General features: G+C 38.6%; 3 protein-coding genes across 3 annotated transcripts; 1 reads left to right on the forward strand and 2 right to left on the reverse strand.

Moving 5' to 3' along the window:
- Positions 1-4: 4 nt before the first annotated feature.
- On the reverse strand, positions 5-1,424 carry LOC129721612 (ribosome biogenesis protein BRX1 homolog). Its single transcript, XM_055674370.1, has 2 exons — positions 1,139-1,424; positions 5-1,066 (listed from the first exon to the last, which is right to left on the reverse strand). The coding sequence occupies exons 1-2, from the start codon at positions 1,298-1,300 to the stop codon at positions 53-55; spliced, it is 1,176 nt and encodes a 391-aa protein (XP_055530345.1). The 5' UTR covers positions 1,301-1,424; the 3' UTR covers positions 5-52.
- A 6,447-nt stretch (positions 1,425-7,871) lies between these two features.
- LOC129724227 (uncharacterized) lies at positions 7,872-9,561 on the forward strand. The gene is made up of 2 exons (XM_055678938.1): positions 7,872-8,135; positions 8,203-9,561. The coding sequence occupies exons 1-2, from the start codon at positions 8,016-8,018 to the stop codon at positions 9,043-9,045; spliced, it is 963 nt and encodes a 320-aa protein (XP_055534913.1). The 5' UTR covers positions 7,872-8,015; the 3' UTR covers positions 9,046-9,561.
- On the reverse strand, positions 9,177-13,485 carry LOC129724225 (phosphatidylserine lipase ABHD16A). The gene is made up of 9 exons (XM_055678937.1): positions 13,119-13,485; positions 12,978-13,031; positions 12,598-12,908; positions 12,398-12,537; positions 12,025-12,293; positions 11,607-11,956; positions 11,412-11,551; positions 10,544-10,680; positions 9,177-10,483 (listed from the first exon to the last, which is right to left on the reverse strand). Exons 1-9 carry the CDS (start codon positions 13,173-13,175, stop codon positions 10,373-10,375), a joined length of 1,569 nt encoding a protein of 522 aa, XP_055534912.1. The 5' UTR covers positions 13,176-13,485; the 3' UTR covers positions 9,177-10,372.
- Between the last annotated feature and the right edge of the window lie 6,834 nt (positions 13,486-20,319).

Raw genomic sequence — 20,319 nt, forward strand, 5'->3', positions numbered from 1 at the left:
TCCGTCGATTTGAAACGTATATTATTTATGAGAAATATTCTGAAAACGGGTCTCACTCACTTCTCAGAAACCGCGGTTTTGTTTTGTTACTATCTTTCGCTTTTAAATTCACCTTTTTCGTTTTATTCTTTTTGTTTTGTACAGCCTTTCCGACCTTTTTCACCTGAACCAGTTTCTTAAGTTTTCGCATTTCTTCTTTTTTACTCATATGAGCATGCTGTTCATCGATAGCCTTCCGTTTGGCTTCCTTTGTGTGTGATTGGTTATCCTTCTTAACCAGTTCCTGTGCCTTTTTACGAAGATCCCCTTGAAAAACATCGGCATGTGGATCAAAATCGTGGGTTTGTTTAGGTGCGTTTACCACCTGATCAATCTTTTGCTTCTGCTTATTTAGATACTTATCTTTGGCAGCCTTACGCAGTAGTTGGCGATGCTTAGCAGGACTTTGATAGGTCGGGTTCTCCCAGATCGGATTACCACAAAAGGATCCATCGAAAATACGGATCGGATTTAACACAAATCGGGGTCCGATTTCCGCTAATCCACCGTCCTCCGACAGGATCTGGAAGTGGCGATACCAAATGCGGTTATCCAAACATGTAAAACTAATAACACGATCAACGAAGGGTTGGCTTTTAGGGTGATGGTTGGGAACACCAAAAATTTGCGTTAGCAATTCTTTGATCACGGCCATGTGCGGTTGCTTGGTAAATTCCTGATCGAAGGAAAGTATGGGGCGAGACCCTCGCAGACAGTTGCCTGTCAGTTTCATTTCACCCATGGTATTGACGTTTTCAATCAAAAATTTTACCGATGGTCCTTCGTTAACATTTGCAAGCCACATATATAGATCCCGTTTTCGACGTCCTTCGAATAGCACCACCTTATTGCAATGTTTCATTTCACTCATCTCGTTCACCACTGATAAGGTCTTCCAGCGTTCCATTTTCGGTTCCGAGCGGTGGTGAGGCATCAACGATTTCAAATCCTTCATCAGATGGCGGTCACGATGATTGATACCGCGTGCGCACAATACCAGCACTCGTTGTTTGTTAATCCATTTAGTCTAAGAAAGCCATAAATAATAACGCTTAGAAGTACTGGCACATTTGGTGCAAATGAATAAATAAAAAAAAACCTTTTTGGGTACTGGTTCATCGGATGTTCTGGTATCTTTTAATTCAATTCCCTCATCCTCGGAGGAGGCATCCAGTTCTTCCAGTTTGCGCTTTTTTGATGTTTTTTCATTTCGCTTACTGGTTTTACTCTTCAACTTTTTATTCGTCTGCTGCACCTTCATCTCCAATTAATGATATTTCCGGAGAATAATTTAATATGAAATACAAACAATAATAATTTTAGATGTCGACAGTATCGAAACAACACGCGGTTTAAAATGTTCCATTCAAACATGACATGTTTACAGAGATGCCAGATGTTTTTGAAAAATGTCTGCAACTGCTCGAAAAACCGGAAAAATCTGTGCTTGAAATCTGAAAAAAATCTATCCGTAATTCGAAAAAAAATCGCTCACACAGGTAAAAATCTGCACACATTTTGAGAAAATCAGCGTAAATATGAGGAAACTCTGACAAAAATCTTCGGAAACTATTGAAAGTCTGCAAATATCTGCGAATCAATAAAAATCTGCACACGAACTCTAAATATATGCATTTTGCAGACAAATCTGCACATCTGATTTCCCTGCATGTTTACACGAAGAATACACGCTCGTAAATAATAACTCTAAAATGAGTAACATTTGACGCATTTTCGTAAAAAGTAAATTCTCAAAACTGAGTAACACTTGGCGTCTTTAAAATGAGTCATTATTACTCAAAATTTGAGTACGACATTACTCATTTCTTTGGGTACAGTTCAGTTTCATTACTGGCTAGAAATCCGCCACGGCCAATAAACGACACCACATGTTCAGCAATAATTACCTTGTAATAAAAGTAAACAGTTAGAATGCCTTCTGAGGCGCACACAATTAAAAAACATATGTTACAAACTGAAGCACATCATAATCACCTTTCAAAATGGACGTCGTCATATGCGACGTTACTCAGAAAGAAGTTATATGAAGGGAACCCAAAAAGTGAGTCAAAGTTACACAAAATCAAAAAGGACTTCTACTCATTTTTTGACGTCTACGAACATCGTTCTAAACTAAGTCAGAGTTGCTCAGTTCATGAGTTATTATTTACGAGCGTGTAGGCAAAAACCGAAACGAAACAGATGAAAGGTTTAACGTAACGTACACATAAATAAAAGAAAAGTCTTAAAATAGGTAGTATTTACTCGACAGATTAACACAAATATCTTGCGGCGGAAAAGAAACAACAGTTAAAATAATTTTCACGTTATAATTACCGAAAAAGTTATGCGAATATTTTCCACTGTCATTTTCACGTCGATTTTACGTGATTGTCATTGGAGTACATCATGATCTGGTGAGATAATTTATCCCATGAACCTTATTCAGTAGACATATGCGTTTCATGTAATTTTCACGTAGAATTCAACTACCGGTAAAGAAGAAAGCATTTGAACGAGCTATTGACATCCCTATACCGAATAAGATACAGTGAATGACAATGAACGGTTGTATAACATTTCCCCGAAAACCTTTGTTGGAAATGTTCTCTGCAATCCAATTCCCCGAGTGTAAAATTTCCCCGGAATCGAATTCCAGAATGTAATAAAATATACTCCCTCGAAAAAATGCAATTTCTATGTTAGTAATGATAGTTAGTAGATGATTTAATACGCTGACCAGACGTACCGTTTTGAACGGGAAAGTACCGTTTTTTCGACTCTTTTTACCCGTCCCGTCTTTTTGCCATTTTGTACTGTTTTCGGATACTCCTTAAAAAATCTTAAATAGCATATAATAGCTTTGCATTGGAATTTTCCTAAATGGAAAATAAGTTTCCAAGCAGCCAGGATTTTTCCAATATTACTAGGTACGTTTTGTGCCTTCCTGACAGTACCGCACCACTGGAAGGACATCCCCTATCATGAACTGACGAAAAAGTCGCGATTGAAAGTTGAGACCATGATAATTGTTAGTCAAAATCTCGATAATCATACGACAAGTTTCAGGAACTCATTGCAAAAAATCACACTCTTCAGGATCGGGAAAGTTCATCAAAGCAATGAATAATTGTTTGCATGCTTTGGTTGGTAAAAATTTTACAAAAATCAATTTTTTCATGTGTCCCGTTTTTTGAACCCATTTGTTCCGTTTTCATCCCGAGAAAATCTGGTCAGCCTATGATTGAAACCTATAGTTAACAATACGAGCAACAAAAAAGTGGCGCCCCTCCTAAATTAATGGCGGTTGGGTGAACTACATTTCATGAGCACACCTACACACTTAAAATTTTATGCCGGGTCTCGGTAATTTTTTGCCGAGAACGGCAACACTGAGTGCTCGGTTAAAAAAATAATGACAGCTGTCACATTTTTTCGTGAATCTCGGTTCACCTAACTGATATTTCGGCTCGTTAATATTTTGTGCCGAAACTTCAGTTAGGTTGAACCGAGATTTTCGAAAAAATGTGAGAGCTGTCATTTTTTTTTTCTAACCGAGCACTCAGTGGTGCCGTTCTCGGCAAAAATTACCGAGACCCGGCAAAAAAAAATAAGTGTGTAGAAAAATATCATGGTATTTTCTATCATTTCAAGCATAGTTTTTAGTTCCAATCGAAGTAAAAATCAGACAAGTGAACCAGCTAAAAAATTTCGCTAGCAAATCAATCGTGAAAACCTGGTTGTGTACTGAAGTTCCATGTAAAGCAAAATTCTCGAGTTTACGCATCGAGCGAAGCGGAAATCAGACGAAACTGTCAGAATAATATATATGTATGAAATAGCTAACTTTGCAATAGATAAAATCTTATGCTCAGTAACTAAAAATATATAAATAGACTAACAAACCCATCGCGTCACTGCTCGAAAAAAAATAACATTAAAAAAACCTTAAAAGTTGCTGTAATTGTACATAGTTATACCATAATTTAACTATGTTTTTCATTGTGAATATATCAATTTTACATTTGATATCATTGTCCAGAACAACAAAAAACATCGTTTTTGCCATTTTTACCATGAAAAGGGGGGTCGTTATGTATCTTAACAGCATTTTTCTAGACAAATTTCCCATACAACAATGTTTTTCATGGTAAAATTATTGTCGGTGGTAGATTCAACAACAAAAAACGTTGTTAAAACATGGTAATGACAACAATCGTTTACAAGCTTACAGTAAAAATACCGTATTTTTTATGGCTACAATAAAAAATATTGTCCGTTAACTGTTCTCACCGCAAAATACATCGTAAATTTTTTTTCGGGAAGGTAACACATTGAAAGGTGTTGCAATCAGGTACAATATAGGAAATATTCATTTTCACACATTTTTCATGTTTTATTGCTAAAGCATAGTTTACAGTTCCAAGCGAAGTGAAAAATTTGATAAATGAAAAAGCGTAAATTTTCGCTTGCGAAATCTGTCGTGAAAACCCATTTGTGGAACACGCAGGTATTTCACCAGCCTGCAGTTTACAGTTTAAGTAAAACGAAATTCACGAGTTTACACTCCGAGCGAAGTGAAAATTGGCTGCAACTGACAGAATATAAACGCACGCAAGTTTTCGCTTGCTGCTGCTTTTTTCACTAGCGTTTGCATGCGTGAAAAAAGTAAACCCAAGTGAAAAAGATGAGATCCACAACCTTCGATTTCGCTGGATCAAATTTGTTTACAGTTGCAAGTGAAGTGAAATTTTTACAGGTTGCATATTTCACGAGCGTGAAAAAATGAACATTTTGTATGAGATTTTCACTTCGCTTAGAACTCTAAATAGGGCTCAAACAATAAATTGAGAATGCTCCAAAATTGGTTAATCACCGTGATTTTTACCTGGTGGTTCACAAACCTTGTGTATGATCAACTTAAGAATTTCATAAGTTACAACTTATGAACATGCATAATTTTGATTTCATAAGACACTTATGCATTACATATCAGGCTTATAAATTTCATATGTATATTTTAGGATTTTCATATGAACGTTATGTGCATCCCATACGCGTAACTTACGATTTTCATAAATGTCAACATTGTGAAAATTCCATAGTCATATCTTATATCTGCAAAATGGCAGACCAGAATTGTTGATTTTATTGTTAGTGCACCGTCAGATAAGTGTTTGAAGTTTTTGGATAAAGCTAAGCTGAAATTTGCACAGCTGGTGTCAGCTGGTGAAAATTGGAGCAAAAAACTGTAAGTACCTCTCAACAAATCCATTACATCATGTCATCTATGTTTATTCTAGCAACTAATAAATTTTGTGATCATCAAAGAGGACAACGCTGGCGACACTCGGCAAGAGGAATTAAAGGCGAACTTGTTTTACGAAATTCAAAATTTCGAAATATTACCTGACGTTTACTTGTACTTTTAATCATATATTTGCGATATTTGCGAGTAAAAACTAAGTAAGAACTAGAGTAAAAAACTTTTTTTGAACAAAACATGTTAACTTTCCCTAATATTATAAATTCCATGGCAGCAATTATGAGCTTTATAACATTAAACTAATGATATTCATATCAATCTCTTCATGAAATTCACATTGAAAAGCTATGATTTCGATATGTCTGTTCTTATTACATGCATACATACAACTAATAAATTTATAAGTATGACTTATGAAAATCGTAAGTAGTCGAGAATAAAATTTCCCCTTCAATTCATAAGACAAACTTAGGGCATCCTTAACAGTGCGGTACCATTTGAGTTGTTATAGCAGCTGTGTACAGCGCGGCTATTTTGGACACTCACCCGTTTTCACACTGGTCGTAGCTATCGTTTCAGTTTGACGTTTCATCCAGCCAAACCTTTAGCAGCGCTGTTATCGGGCTGCTAAATTATAGAGCGCGACGCTTCCCGGAAGCTCGGCTACTATTTCTCTAGCGCGCAGCGAACGGTACGGTGTGAAGTGATGATAGAGCGCTGCCAAACGGGGTATAGAGTTCTCTAAGCGAAAACACACGAACACTACGACACGGCCCGCTTTACACTGTTTATTGAAATTTGTGATAGTGTGAATCAAACTCGGTAGTTTTTTATTCTCTCTTTTAGATGACAGTTCTCACAGGTGACAAAAAATTCTTACAGCTAACAAAGAAAAATTTAATACATCGCACTGATACAAACGCGCCTGGAGAACTCTATAGAAGCGCACCGTTAAGGATGCCTTTATAACTTCTATAAGAGCAAGTGCACCGGTGAGTTGCCATTTGAGTTGCTACTTTCACAACGCTGGCCGTTGCTATTTTGGATAGCAACCGATTTTCGCACCGGTTGTTGCTAATGGGGATTACCAATTCCACTATTTCTTTTTCACACCGGCAGTTGCCAATTTCTGAAGACCGTCACTAGCCAGCGTTGGCAAAATGTTTGTTTGTGATGTATTTCGCATATTTTTTTGCGGATCTAGTAATAACCAACTTATCCGTCAGTCAATCGTTTCCGGAATGATCTACGTTCTTTCTACTTCATAAAATGTTCCCTCCATTTTACGTAACTTTGTTTCCGTTCACCCAATTATCTATAACATAATTCTTTTGCAGATTTTTTTACTTGTGCGTACATAAATTTTTTCATCCTTATATGTTTATTTAAAGTAATTCCGTAAAACTGGGCACGTCTCGCAACGTTGGCTTAAATGACTATTCTACTGAAAGCTGGTGAACTGTCATTAGTTGTATTCTGTATTTCATACTGTCTCGGTTCCCACAGTTTGCTATTAATATTTGAAAATTTGTCGCCAAAAAGAACTTAAATATAGAACGCGTAAATTGTTTTTGATTATTTGATTGATTCTAGTGATGAAGAAAGTGATATCGCAAAACAAACTTCCTTATACGCGATTAAGAAAATGGTTTTTGGAAAGATTCGGGGCGACTCTCAGCCTAGTAAATAGCCAAATATTGACCGCCATACGGAGGAAGGTGCCATCCAGCGTTTTAACAACGGTCTATACCGATGACCATCTCCAACGCCGCTTTCGAACGCATCTTAGGTTGTTTTTGAAGATTGAAACAGCGGTAAAGGAGAAAAATGGTTTTTTGTACAACGACCGAACGAAACGGGAAAATAGTTGTAATACTCCCGAGCAGATTTGCTTAAACCTTCCAGGTTTATTGAATAATATTGGCCAATCTTGTGAGGATTTGAGCTTTCCGCATCGTGTAGGTTGCAGACCAAAATGCCAACCAAAATGGTCATCTCAATAAAAAACCTATACAAAATGTTTACCTGCCCGAAAAAACACCCTGTGCAAAATTTCAGCTCAATCGAAAATAAAATTGAGTAGTGGTTCACGCCGACACTTGCGTCCTACGACGTGTTTCACAAGCGAGGCAAAACACTTCGTCTTCCGAGGCCGACCAATTGAGTCCGCATTCGAAACACTCATCATCTTCGTAATATTATTACGAACATTCACTATCGAGCACAAAAAAAAACAACAGTTTGACATTTCATCAAATAGCAACGATCCGGCTCGTTGCTATCGCGTTGCCAAATTTAATAACTCGCTACTACCCGAGATGGGGATCCCTATTTCCCAAACCAACATAGCAACGCCCGGTGCGGTTGCCGCGTTATGGTGGGAGTTGCCAAACTAGCTTTAGAAACTTCAATTTAGCCACTGGTGGGCTTGCTCTAAGAGATCCTTGTGGCGCAAAGTCATAAGGGGTTCTTTCTCTGGGTGTAGGCTACATTAGTCGCAAATGAATAGAGCCCTGAGTAAGCGTGTATTTTAGTATCGAAATGCATACCGGCCTCTGTCAACCGTATTTGAATTTGCGCTGCAAACTGCAACGCAACTACTGACCAGTACATTCTATTGACTGCGCGTGAAGTTTAAATAACCGCCATCGGGAATAATAGTTTTAACAAAATCCTACCTTAGGAGCTTATATTAGTACTTTAGTGAAACATGGGTGTATTTCACAGCAAAGTAGCCCCAACGGAAACTTCATCGCATCAGTGGAACTTGTCCGATCCTCGATCTTTAACAGTGAATATTAACCGCAGTCCCATTGGAGCAACAAATGAGGTACATATTCATTATTGTTTTGAAATAGTAACAGAAGGCCATATTAATCGTTATGCTTGTAAAATAGATTATCCAAGACAAATCTTCTATTACAAAAGTACGCGATTTGACATCGGACTTAACGGAAATTCTAGATAATGTTCAGACACCTACTGCCGAGAAGCTGCAATCTGTGGTAGATCCACGCTCTCCTAGCTTTTTTCTCCGAACACCACTTATTTTAAATGAAACAGATGCATCAAACATAAGCCTGCAAGGATCTTCCATTGAGTATGAAGAAATCAGTTGTCAAGATGAACTTTCCATCAGTGACAAATCATTGTCTTTCAAAGAATGTGAAGAATCGTTGACAAAAATTATTGTTAGCCCCACGCCAACTTCTACCGAAGAAGCCGGTAGTATATTCAGCGATACCAGTTTGAACACCGAGTTGAAGGCTGAAATTGACGGTATTATTCAGGGGTTATATGATGCAGGTAAAGATCCTCGTTCCCCTTCAATCCAAATTCAGCGGACACCCATTGTGTTTGAAGAAGATAGTAAACCAGAGGAAAGCAAAATTGAAGATAAATCTCCAGACAAACAGAGCGAAATAAAACAGGAGGTTCAAACAACAGCAATGCTAACGATCATTCCTCAGAGTGAGAATCCGTCAATGGCAACTCCTAAGAAAGATAAGGTACCTCAAAGCACGACAGGCAGCGTCACTCAGCAGCAGCGTACACCTCTTGGCTGCGTAACGAACGTAAAAACACCGGTAGCGGCCAACGGGAGCAGTGCATTACGGAAAACAGCTCTTCTAGGCCACATGAAACAAAACATTTTGGCTACAGGAGATAGCGCGGGTGCAGTTGTCGGTAATCGACGATCGTTGTCACGATCCAAAATTCCAACGCTCAGAATGAAGTGAAAAAACATGTCGAACTGAATCTTTATTTCTAATCTGTTTTCTGTATTATTCAATTCTCAGCTACTCATATGCTTTTAGTAGTGTAATTTTTATGCTACCTGTAATAGATTTTAACCAATACAACAAAGATGTAGTTTTGATTAGTTATATTTCGTATAGGATTCATAATACAGTCGCCACACAAGACTTCAACTTCCACCAACAAGAAGTTTTTCGAAAACTAGTTTGAGTGTAACCCACTGATTGATGGTTGCTAAACATTATAGGATTTATTAGTACTGTTTTTTTTTACAAATGGTTCTCTGCTGTATATATAATCACCCAATCACAAAAATAGTTTCTTATACCTGATGACCTTGGAATTCGAGTTACGTTTCTCTAAGTTAGAATTCAAGACAAACTCAGTTTTTTTTTCAGCATAATTAACACAATGAAACTATGCATCGAGTTCTTGGACATGATTTCCCGATTTAGTAAGATGATGTTGCGTTAAGCATTCGTTTTTATTGCAATAAACTTACATTATACCAATAAATAGTTGAGAATGTCGTTTCAGTTGTCCTGCTGATGCAGTCTAATTTCATCCGCTGTCCTTTGCAAAATACCGTTTCTAATACTCGATGAACACTTCACGAAAGAATTATTTCATTATTTCTCTTTGCCATAGCCGGATCAAGGATGGGGGGGGAGGGGGGTTAGTTCCAAGGAAGTTCGGGCCCCACAAATCAAGAAAAAATGAAATTTTAAGCAGTTTGAATCTAGAGAATATTTCATTTGAATAACATTTGCACTGTTCAATTTTAGATAACAATTGCCTGAATGAATTCTAAACACTGAAATTGCATTGCGTATTTATTTGAGTCTAATATTTATAAACCCAGCTGGGTCAACTGTCTTTTTCGGGATGAAACTATTTAGTAATAAGTAGCGTACGACTCTAAAGAATAAACGGCTATCAAATTTGGCGTTGTGAAGATGCAAATACGATATATTGGAGAAATTGAGTGTTGATTTCGTAATTAATAAGTTTTCAGTGAAGAAACCTCATAAAAAGATGTATTAAAAATTTGTGACAATTTTTTGGTAAGTTTCCAAAGATAAATTAAATATAGGTACATCATTTGGGCCCCCCACAATCGTAAATCCGGCTCTGCTCGTTCAGAGCATTCGGAGTTTTTTTATAATAACGTACCTTCTCCCAAATATTTTTTGTATGCCTATAATTTAGATGCATCTTGCTTTTCAAGAATAGTTCCACAACGTGACAGATTGAATTGCTGCTGTTTCTGGTATTTTGAAAAGGATCCCTGCAAATCTTTTCTTCGATTTAAGTGAATACGTAATCAGTTTCGTTTGGAATTTCCCAAGGAGACTGAAAGTGTCCTCCAGGTAAAGGTGTGCAATGGGTTGACTTGTAATCCTGCAAATGTTTTATAATCTGCGAGCGAGGAAACATGATAATAAAATTAACCAATATGATTTAATATCATTCACTTACGAGATACGTCGCCATCGTATTCCTTTGATCGCTAGAATATTCCTCTCCTATCTCGATGGGATAACTTCGCGAGGTACCGTTATTGCCGTTGTCCGTTAGATAAGCCATCAACCAGGAGAGGCAGAGTGCATCGAACTCTGTAGAGAATGCAATTTAGTGTAATTTTTCAACTGGAAGTGGTAGCAATGGGATACTAAACTCATATCAAGAGAGAGTGGTAAATCGCGATTTCGCGGAAGCCGCGAATTCTGCGAAATCCAGCATCGACAGCGCAATTAACAAAAATCCGCGAAATGCCGCGAAAACCAGCAACACGGACAAATCTGAAAATTAAGTGGCACCTCGATGGCAACGGGAGGTCTTTTGCTACGCAACCAATAAGATGGAGTAGTCCCTAACTACGAGATTTTGTCAGCCTGGGTTGTATTGTTTTCGGACGGTTCGATTACTAGATCCTCTCCGAGCAAAGATTTTGGCGATTGGAATAAAAGAAATCCAGTGTGCCAAATCGAAGTTGCAAGATGGACCTACTAAGTTCAAGTAGCAAGCATTTTTGCATTTATAAAAATACGCGAGAGCGAGATCGATATTATAATTTTGGTAAGTATTCGAAACGGCTGAACCTTTCCTGTTTTGAAGTCCGTACTGCAAAGAAAACATGAATCGTACGGTTAAATTACCGTAAATTGAAGTAAATAAAACTGTTTTTTATTGTTTTTACCAAAAAAAAGTACTTCACTTGACGTTTTCTAAAGAAAAGGTTGCCGCGAATTTTGAATATTTTCTATTTTGCCACCCGCGAATTTTCCACTTTTTTGCCGCGAATTACCACTGTCTCTACTCATATCCTAAAATCGGTGAAACTTACCTTTTGAACTGGGTTTGATGGGTTTTGATAACATTTCTTTAGCAAGATTTTCCTGGTCTGTCTTAAATATGTTTGGAAATCGGTATTTAAGCATACTGATCAGCAAAAAGTTTCCTCTATTTGTTCCAAGCTCACCTTCCCTAAAAGCAGAAAAAAGTTGATATGCTGATTAGCCTGTCGATTTGAATAGTTTACTGTGAACAAATCATCTCGTCCTCCGTTCTTCTGATTAACATGACTGGACCATTGTATTGCGAGATGAGTTCCGTGTTGTTCAAATTTACATAATCTCTAATGGCAATTTTAACAATATTGGAAACACTTTCTGGCATTCGAGGCAGGGCCAATTGCAATACATCATCGAAGGTAGCATCCAGAATTACTCCCTTAACATCCGGATATTGCGAGGCAGCGTATAGGGTTGAGTATCCTCCAATACTCCAACCATAAAGAATAATATTTTCTGGCGTAAAACCGAGATCTGTTAGTGCAAACTGGAGGACAGCATCAACTGCATTTTGATCTTGGTCAGGATACGGCCGACCCTATTCAGAAAATATAGCACAATATTAATTGCAGTGCTATTTTTAGCAACCCTTGAGAGAGTACTTACACTACTTCCAGCAAATCCTGGATGGTTCCAGCCAAGAACTGAATATTTCAGTTCAATTGGGGTAGACATAATTCCAATCTCGTAGAATCCGGCATTGCCTTCCGAACAGATAACCAATATGCGACCATTAGAATTGTTTGTTGGATCCATTGTGTTGCGATTATCTATGAACAATGTATCGATTTCGTTGCCATCGGCCGTTTTGACTTTATTGCGTTTTCCGCCGTTCTCTGTGATCAGCTTAGTACGACCCTGAAGCAACATAGGTTCTGAAAAATAATACTTTTAATTAAAAATAGACATTTCATTCAATCTGGTCAAATGTTAGATTGTTTGTAGAATTCAAAATGTAATGATTTATTGAATTTTATACCAATATAATTCTGTAGCATTCGTATCGATCCAGGATAAATCATCCGTATGCCAAAAGTGTGAATAGCCAAATATGCCACAATTTGACATGGAAGTGATGAAATCCATAGAGGCTTATTGCGTGGCAACTGAACACGTTGCCTACAAAAAAAAGTTAAAGTTGCATTGTTCTATCACCTTCGTTAACGGGAGCTGGCTTACACACTGTTTTTAACCGTAAAATCTACGGGCCAATGTTTGAAGTCAAAATCATATTTGCGAATGTGGTTTTTTGCTTCGAGATTCTTTTCGTTTCTTTTGGCACTTTCCAGACATTCTGCAAAGCGCAAATAGACCACATTCATGGACCGACCTAGGCCCCGCATACACAATGAAACTGCCACTAGCAATCCAATGCCAGTCGTAAATTTGGCCAGAGTCCCGACAGAATCCGCCACGAAATATCCACGACGGTATAGGAATGTGATCAAAAGAGGAGATGTATAGTAACCAAAACTCCACATTAAATTAAGCTGCGAAATATAATGATGAAAGATGGATTGATGAGTAGTTAATTGAATTGTATTATTTTAACTACTAACAGCTGTCAGCAATTGATCTCCATATTTTTCTAAGGCTCCAGGTTCATACATTTCCTACGAATGTGGAAAGGAAAACATTATCGATTAAATTGGAAAGTTGACTTATTAAATTTCGATACTTCAAACGAAAAAGTCTCGAACCTTTGTTCCATCATACTCCTTGAAGAGTTTTGGTGTTAACAGATACCTGTAGAACATTTACACTAATTTTTGATAAATAGTATTTAGTTGAATAAAACTAATTCAAACGTCACTATTTTGCTTTTATTTGAATAACGTGCGTAGACGATTACAGTGATAGCTAGTTGAAACTTTTTTTGAATTTGCCTCTAATGAGAGCGTATTTGGATAATTTCATCCGAATGTATGATTTTCAGTAAAATTTACACACTTTATTATGTGCCGTTGTAAACCTAGTCCATCAACAGCACCACATCTATCGAATATATTTTCTATTGACGTCTTATCTAACGTGACATACGCGAAAAATATTACACACTATCATGTACATAATACATACAAAAAAAGAAAGCGCGATGAGAATGAAAACAGTGCCAAAGAATCCAGTAAAGTTAAGAAAAGGTGCGATAAATATGAATTCACAGAAAAAATGCTAAAATAAACCAACAAAAAGGTGTATTCAGAAATTAAACAAACTTAAGCAAACTGAGCAGAGATGCCAGATTTACCGTGTGCTAGAGTTCCAGAACGAGATTTGGCGAAGTATTCTGGATTCGTCACTGGATCGGTAATCGGTCTGGTAAAAAATAATTTCTTGCATTTGAAAGCAAAATGCATTTTGAATAGCATTGCAACGCGGCTATGAGATCGATTAACGTGTTTTGATTATGACCTTGCTGCGGATTAAACGTTGAAATCGTTTTGCTATTTTGCAGGAGAAGTGAGGTTACTGTTAAAACCAACAAATATGTTTAAGCAATGGCATATACATTGTTATCATATTCATTCAGATGCTATCAGATTGGATTGCGAAATAAAGCGCTTCTGTTAATATGCAAATAATTTGAAATAAGTCGTTCCAGGAGTGATTTTGTGCTCCTGGCGCTTACGTCAAAACTTCAGCACACGTCAGAGATGTCAAGACATTTCTTCATTTGGAAGACATACTAGCTCGTGTGAAGGCGTTACAATCGGTGTTAGAATTCTATACAGGAGTATCCAGCTTTTACGCACCATAATGGCGGTCGTGATAATGCGTATTCGTAATATGCGAACCTCTCTGCTTTCGTCAGATTTGGGATTTCTGCAAAATTGGCAACACAAATGTGGCCAGATATATTTTTTCTTTTAACAAAATACATGAAGACTTCAAACATTATAGCGTCCGCCATTATCCTAAGCACACTAGCTAACATCGTGGACGCAAATCAATCAATCTATCTAATCAATCTAAGCACTCTAAATGACCCTAGGATGATGAAAAAACATATATAGATTTTTTTTACGCTGCAATACCCATACGTGCATCAAACCACAGATAGACGTTCAAGATAGAACCACATACATAAGACATACGTAACACTGGCTTTTTTTTCTGGTACTCGTTGCCCCATAGTACTCCGTACCCCGTTCTGTCAAACTGCTCGATGAATAATGAACAAAATGAATTTTCTTTTTCTCGGCTTTATCGAGCCCCAAAAAAAGTCACATAAGGAACTGTCAAAAAGTTATTTACAACATGATGAGTAGAACATGGTGTAACGGTTTGATCAAAAACTAGGCGCGGGGTGAGGAAGCGTTTTTTTTACTTCGGAGGGAGACGAAGCATCACTATGCAACAACGAATAACTTTTTCGTGTTTGTTGATATATCCTCACTAACTAGGCAATTGAATACCGCAAATTCAGGTGTTTTAAGTTGGAAATTGTTTCTTAAATCAATGAATATTGGTAGCAAGGTAAGTAGCATTGCCATATTTATAATTTAAATGCACCCAAATGATATATTATGAGATGCGATAATTTTTATGTCCTAGTTGTTTATAAACAAACCTACTCGCTGGCAATTTTTGACGTTGACTAACGTCTATATCGAAGTTAGGCCCCTGAATTTGAAAATCTAGTAATTCAACCAGGGAAAACCAGAGAAAAGTGGTCAGGTTTTGAGCGCTAATTTTGCAGTCATCTATAATCAGGTTTTCGAGGTTTTGGCATCAATCGATCAGAAATTCTTTTACGGTTAAATTTATGTAACAAAAACAAACTATTGTTTGAGATACACTATTGAAAAATTGGTAATTAATATCGATTGTCTAAATCATACCGCGCAGCCAATCACTACCTCTCTTCCCAAACACAGTCGACACTAACGGATACAATCGATCTGACTTTGTTGTTATTGTTGTTGTCACTTTCTGTTTCCGATGTTTATGCTGCTGCTAGCGGAAAAAACCTTGCAAATATGCATCTTTTTGTTGGTGTTAATTTTACGACAGCGGCCGGCGCCCCATCATTCTGATTCAAAAACCGCACCAGTGACATGCGGACGCTAGGTGATAGCAGCTGAAAGGAGGAAATACAAAATAGTACCGGTCATCTCGTGCCGGTTTCACCCGCAATGCTGGTGGCTTTAGTAGTAAATGGCTACTGCAAAACACTTAAATGGCTGGAATTCTGGACGGACTAACCAGGAAACTATAATCGGCAACTGGCACCTTTTGGTGCCTCGAAATTTTGGTACAGAAGCGGCTAATTGAATTTTCTGTTTTACCAAATGCTGCTGCTAGCGGAAAAAACCTTGCAAAAATGCATGTTTGTGTTGGTGTTAATATTATGACAGCGGCCGGCGCAGCCTTCAAGAAACATTTGTCTCTACCATTCCATCATCTATGTAGCCCCTCCCTCTTTCTATTTATCTGACGAAGCCTTGGTATAAAACGTATCGTTCGAACATTTCACCCCATCAGTTTCATTATTAAACCGTACCGGATACATACGGACGCTCGGTGTTAGCAGCTAAAAGGAGGAAAAACAAAAAAAGTACCGGTCATCTCGTGCCGGTTTGACCCGTGATGCTGGTGGCTACTGCAAAGTACTAAAATGGCTGGAATTCTGGACGGAAACCAGTAAACAAGAAATCGGCAACTGGCACCTTTTGGTGCCTCGCAGTTTTATAATAGAAGCGGTTAGTTGAATTTTATGTTTTACAATTACTGTTGCTAGCGGAAAAAAAACCTTGCAAAAATGCATGTTTATGTTGATGTTAATTTCACGACAGCGCTAGGTGTTAGCAGCTGAAAGGAAGAAAGACAAAATAGTACCGGTCATCTCGTGCCGGTTTCACCCGTTATGCTGGTGGCTTTTAGTAGATTAACCAGAAAACAACAATGTAATCGGCAACTGGCACCTTTTGGTGCCTCTAAATTTTGTTACAGAAGCGGCAAATTGAATTTTCTGTTTTACCAAATGCTGCTGCTAGCGGAAAAAACCTTGCAAAAATGCATGTTTGTGTTGGTGTTAATATTATGACAGCGGCCGGCGCAGCTTTCAAGAAACATTTGTCTCTACCATTCCATCATCTATGTAGCCCCTCCCTCTTTCTAATTATCTGACGAAGCCTTGGTATAAAACGTATCGTTCGAACATTTCACCCCATCAGTTTCATTATTAAACCGTACCGGATACATACGGACGCTCGGTGTTAGCAGCTAGAAGGAGGAAAAACAAAATAGTACCGGTCATCTCGTGCCGGTTTGACCCGTGATGCTGGTGGCTACTGCAAAATACTAAAATGGCTGGAATTCTGGACGGAAACCAGTAAACAAGAAATCGGCAACTGGCACCTTTTGGTGCCTCACAGTTTTATAATAGAAGCGGTTAGTTGAATTTTATGTTTTACAATTGCTGTTGCTAGCGGAAAAAAACCTTGCAAAAATGCATGTTTATGTTGATGTTAATTTCACGACAGCGCCAGGATGTTAGCAGCTGAAAGGAGGAAAGACAAAATAGTACCGGTTATCTCGTGCCGGTTTCACCCGTTATGCTGGTGGCTTTTAGTAGATTAACCAGAAAACAACAATGTAATCGGCAACTGGCACCTTTTGGTGCCTCTAAATTTTGTTACAGAAGCGGCAAATTGAATTTTCTGTTTTACCAAATGCTGCTGCTAGCGGAAAAAACCTTGCAAAAATGCATGTTTGTGTTGGTGTTAATATTATGACAGCGGCCGGCGCAGCCTTCAAGAAACATTTGTCTCTACCATTCCATCATCTATGTAGCCCCTCCCTCTTTCTAATTATCTGACGAAGCCTTGGTATAAAACGTATCGTTCGAACATTTCACCCATCAGTTTCATTATTAAACCGTACCGGATACATACGGACGCTTGGTGTTAGCAGCTAGAAGGAGGAAAAACAAAATAGTACCGGTCATCTCGTGCCGGTTTGACCCGTGATGCTGGTGGCTACTGCAAAATACTAAAATGGCTGGAATTCTGGACGGAAACCAGTAAACAAGAAATCGGCAACTGGCACCTTTTGGTGCCTCACAGTTTTATAATAGAAGCGGTTAGTTGAATTTTATGTTTTACAATTGCTGTTGCTAGCGGAAAAAAACCTTGCAAAAATGCATGTTTATGTTGATGTTAATTTCACGACAGCGCTAGGTGTTAGCAGCTGAAAGGAGGAAAGACAAAATAGTACCGGTCATCTCGTGCCGGTTTCACCCGTTATGCTGGTGGCTTTTAGTAGATTAACCAGAAAACAACAATGTAATCGGCAACTGGCACCTTTTGGTGCCTCTAAATTTTGTAACAGAAGCGGCAAATTGAGTTTTCTGTTTTACCAAATGCTGCTGCTGGCGGAAAAAACCTTGCAAAAATGCATGTTTGTGTTGGTGTTAATATTATGACAGCGGCCGGCGCAGCTTTTAAGAAACATTTGTCTCTACCATTCCATCATCTATGTAGCCCCTCCCTCTTTCTAATTATCTGACGAAGCCTTGGTATAAAACGTATCGTTCGAACATTTCACCCCATCAGTTTCATTATTAAACCGTACCGGATACATACGGACGCTCGGTGTTAGCAGCTAGAAGGAGGAAAAACAAAATAGTACCGGTCATCTCGTGCCGGTTTGACCCGTGATGCTGGTGGCTACTGCAAAATACTAAAATGGCTGGAATTCTGGACGGAAACCAGTAAACAAGAAATCGGCAACTGGCACCTTTTGGTGCCTCGCAGTTTTATAATAGAAGCGGTTAGTTGAATTTTATGTTTTACAATTGCTGTTGCTAGCGGAAAAAAACCTTGCAAAAATGCATGTTTATGTTGATGTTAATTTCACGACAGCGCCAGGATGTTAGCAGCTGAAAGGAGGAAAGACAAAATAGTACCGGTCATCTCGTGCCGGTTCACCCGTTATGCTGGTGGCTTTTAGTAGATTAACCAGAAAACAACAATGTAATCGGCAACTGGCACCTTTTGGTGCCTCTAAATTTTGTTACAGAAGCGGCAAATTGAATTTTCTGTTTTACCAAATGCTGCTGCTAGCGGAAAAAACCTTGCAAAAATGCATGTTTGTGTTGGTGTTAATATTATGACAGCGGCCGGCGCAGCTTTCAAGAAACATTTGTCTCTACCATTCCATCATCTATGTAGCCCCTCCCTCTTTCTAATTATCTGACGAAGCCTTGGTATAAAACGTATCGTTCGAACATTTCACCCATCAGTTTCATTATTAAACCGTACCGGATACATACGGACGCTTGGTGTTAGCAGCTAGAAGGAGGAAAAACAAAATAGTACCGGTCATCTCGTGCCGGTTTGACCCGTGATGCTGGTGGCTACTGCAAAATACTAAAATGGCTGGAATTCTGGACGGAAACCAGTAAACAAGAAATCGGCAACTGGCACCTTTTGGTGCCTCGCAGTTTTATAATAGAAGCGGTTAGTTGAATTTTATGTTTTACAATTACTGTTGCTAGCGGAAAAAAAACCTTGCAAAAATGCATGTTTATGTTGATGTTAATTTCACGACAGCGCTAGGTGTTAGCAGCTGAAAGGAGGAAAGACAAAATAGTACCGGTCATCTCGTGCCGGTTTCACCCGTTATGCTGGTGGCTTTTAGTAGATTAACCAGAAAACAACAATGTAATCGGCAACTGGCACCTTTTGGTGCCTCTAAATTTTGTAACAGAAGCGGCAAATTGAGTTTTCTGTTTTACCAAATGCTGCTGCTGGCGGAAAAAACCTTGCAAAAATGCATGTTTGTGTTGGTGTTAATATTATGACAGCGGCCGGCGCAGCTTTTAAGAAACATTTGTCTCTACCATTCCATCATCTATGTAGCCCCTCCCTCTTTCTAATTATCTGACGAAGCCTTGGTATAAAACGTATCGTTCGAACATTTCACCCCATCAGTTTCATTATTAAACCGTACCGGGTACATACGGACGCTCGGTGTTAGCAGCTAAAAGGAGGAAAAACAAAATAGTACCGGTCATCTCGTGCCGGTTTGACCCGTGATGCTGGTGGCTACTGCAAAATACTAAAATGGCTGGAATTCTGGACGGAAACCAGTAAACAAGAGATCGGCAACTGGCACCTTTTGGTGCCTCGCAGTTTTATAATAGAAGCGGTTAGTTGAATTTTATGTTTTACAATTGCTGTTGCTAGCGGAAAAAAACCTTGCAAAAATGCATGTTTATGTTGATGTTAATTTCACGACAGCGCCAGGATGTTAGCAGCTGGAAGGAGGAAAGACAAAGTAGTACCGGTCATCTCGTGCCGGTTTCACCCGTTATGCTGGTGGCTTTTAGTAGATTAACCAGAAAACAACAATGTAATCGGCAACTGGCACCTTTTGGTGCCTCTAAATTTTGTTACAGAAGCGGCAAATTTAATTTTCTGTTTTACCAAATGCTGCTGCTAGCGGAAAAAACCTTGCAAAAATGCATGTTTGTGTTGGTGTTCATATTATGACAGCGGCCGGCGCAGCCTTCAAGAAACATTTGTCTCTACCATTCCATCATCTATGTAGCCCCTCCCTCTTTCTAATTATCTGACGAAGCCTTGGTATAAAACGTATCGTTCGAACATTTCACCCCATCAGTTTCATTATTAAACCGTACCGGGTACATACGGACGCTCGGTGTTAGCAGCTAAAAGGAGGAAATCCAAAATAGTACCGGTCATCTCGTGCCGGTTTGACCCGTGATGCTGGTGGCTACTGCAAAATACTAAAATGGCTGGAATTCTGGACGAAAACCAGTAAACAAGAAATCGGCAACTGGCACCTTTTGGTGCCTCGCAGTTTTATAATAGAAGCGGTTAGTTGAATTTTATGTTTTACAATTGCTGTTGCTACCGGAAAAAAACCTTGCAA

The sequence above is a fragment of the Wyeomyia smithii genome, chromosome 2, assembly GCF_029784165.1.
Source record: "Wyeomyia smithii strain HCP4-BCI-WySm-NY-G18 chromosome 2, ASM2978416v1, whole genome shotgun sequence".
In the NCBI taxonomy this organism is placed as follows: Eukaryota; Metazoa; Arthropoda; class Insecta; order Diptera; family Culicidae; genus Wyeomyia; species Wyeomyia smithii.

Coding starts and splice junctions, on each gene's coding strand:
- LOC129724227 (XM_055678938.1), top strand. CDS start 8,016: ATGGGTGTATTTCACAGCAAAGTAGCCCCAACGGAAACTTCATCGCAT. Junction 8,136..8,202: donor CCATTGGAGCAACAAATGAG/GTACATATTCAT, acceptor CTTGTAAAATAG/ATTATCCAAGACAAATCTTC.
- LOC129721612 (XM_055674370.1), bottom strand. CDS start 1,300: ATGAAGGTGCAGCAGACGAATAAAAAGTTGAAGAGTAAAACCAGTAAG. Junction 1,067..1,138: donor ATGAACCAGTACCCAAAAAG/GTTTTTTTTTAT, acceptor TGGCTTTCTTAG/ACTAAATGGATTAACAAACA.
- LOC129724225 (XM_055678937.1), bottom strand. CDS start 13,175: ATGTTCTACAGGTATCTGTTAACACCAAAACTCTTCAAGGAGTATGAT. Junction 13,032..13,118: donor AGGAGTATGATGGAACAAAG/GTTCGAGACTTT, acceptor CCACATTCGTAG/GAAATGTATGAACCTGGAGC. Junction 10,484..10,543: donor ATACGATGGCGACGTATCTC/GTAAGTGAATGA, acceptor CCTCGCTCGCAG/ATTATAAAACATTTGCAGGA.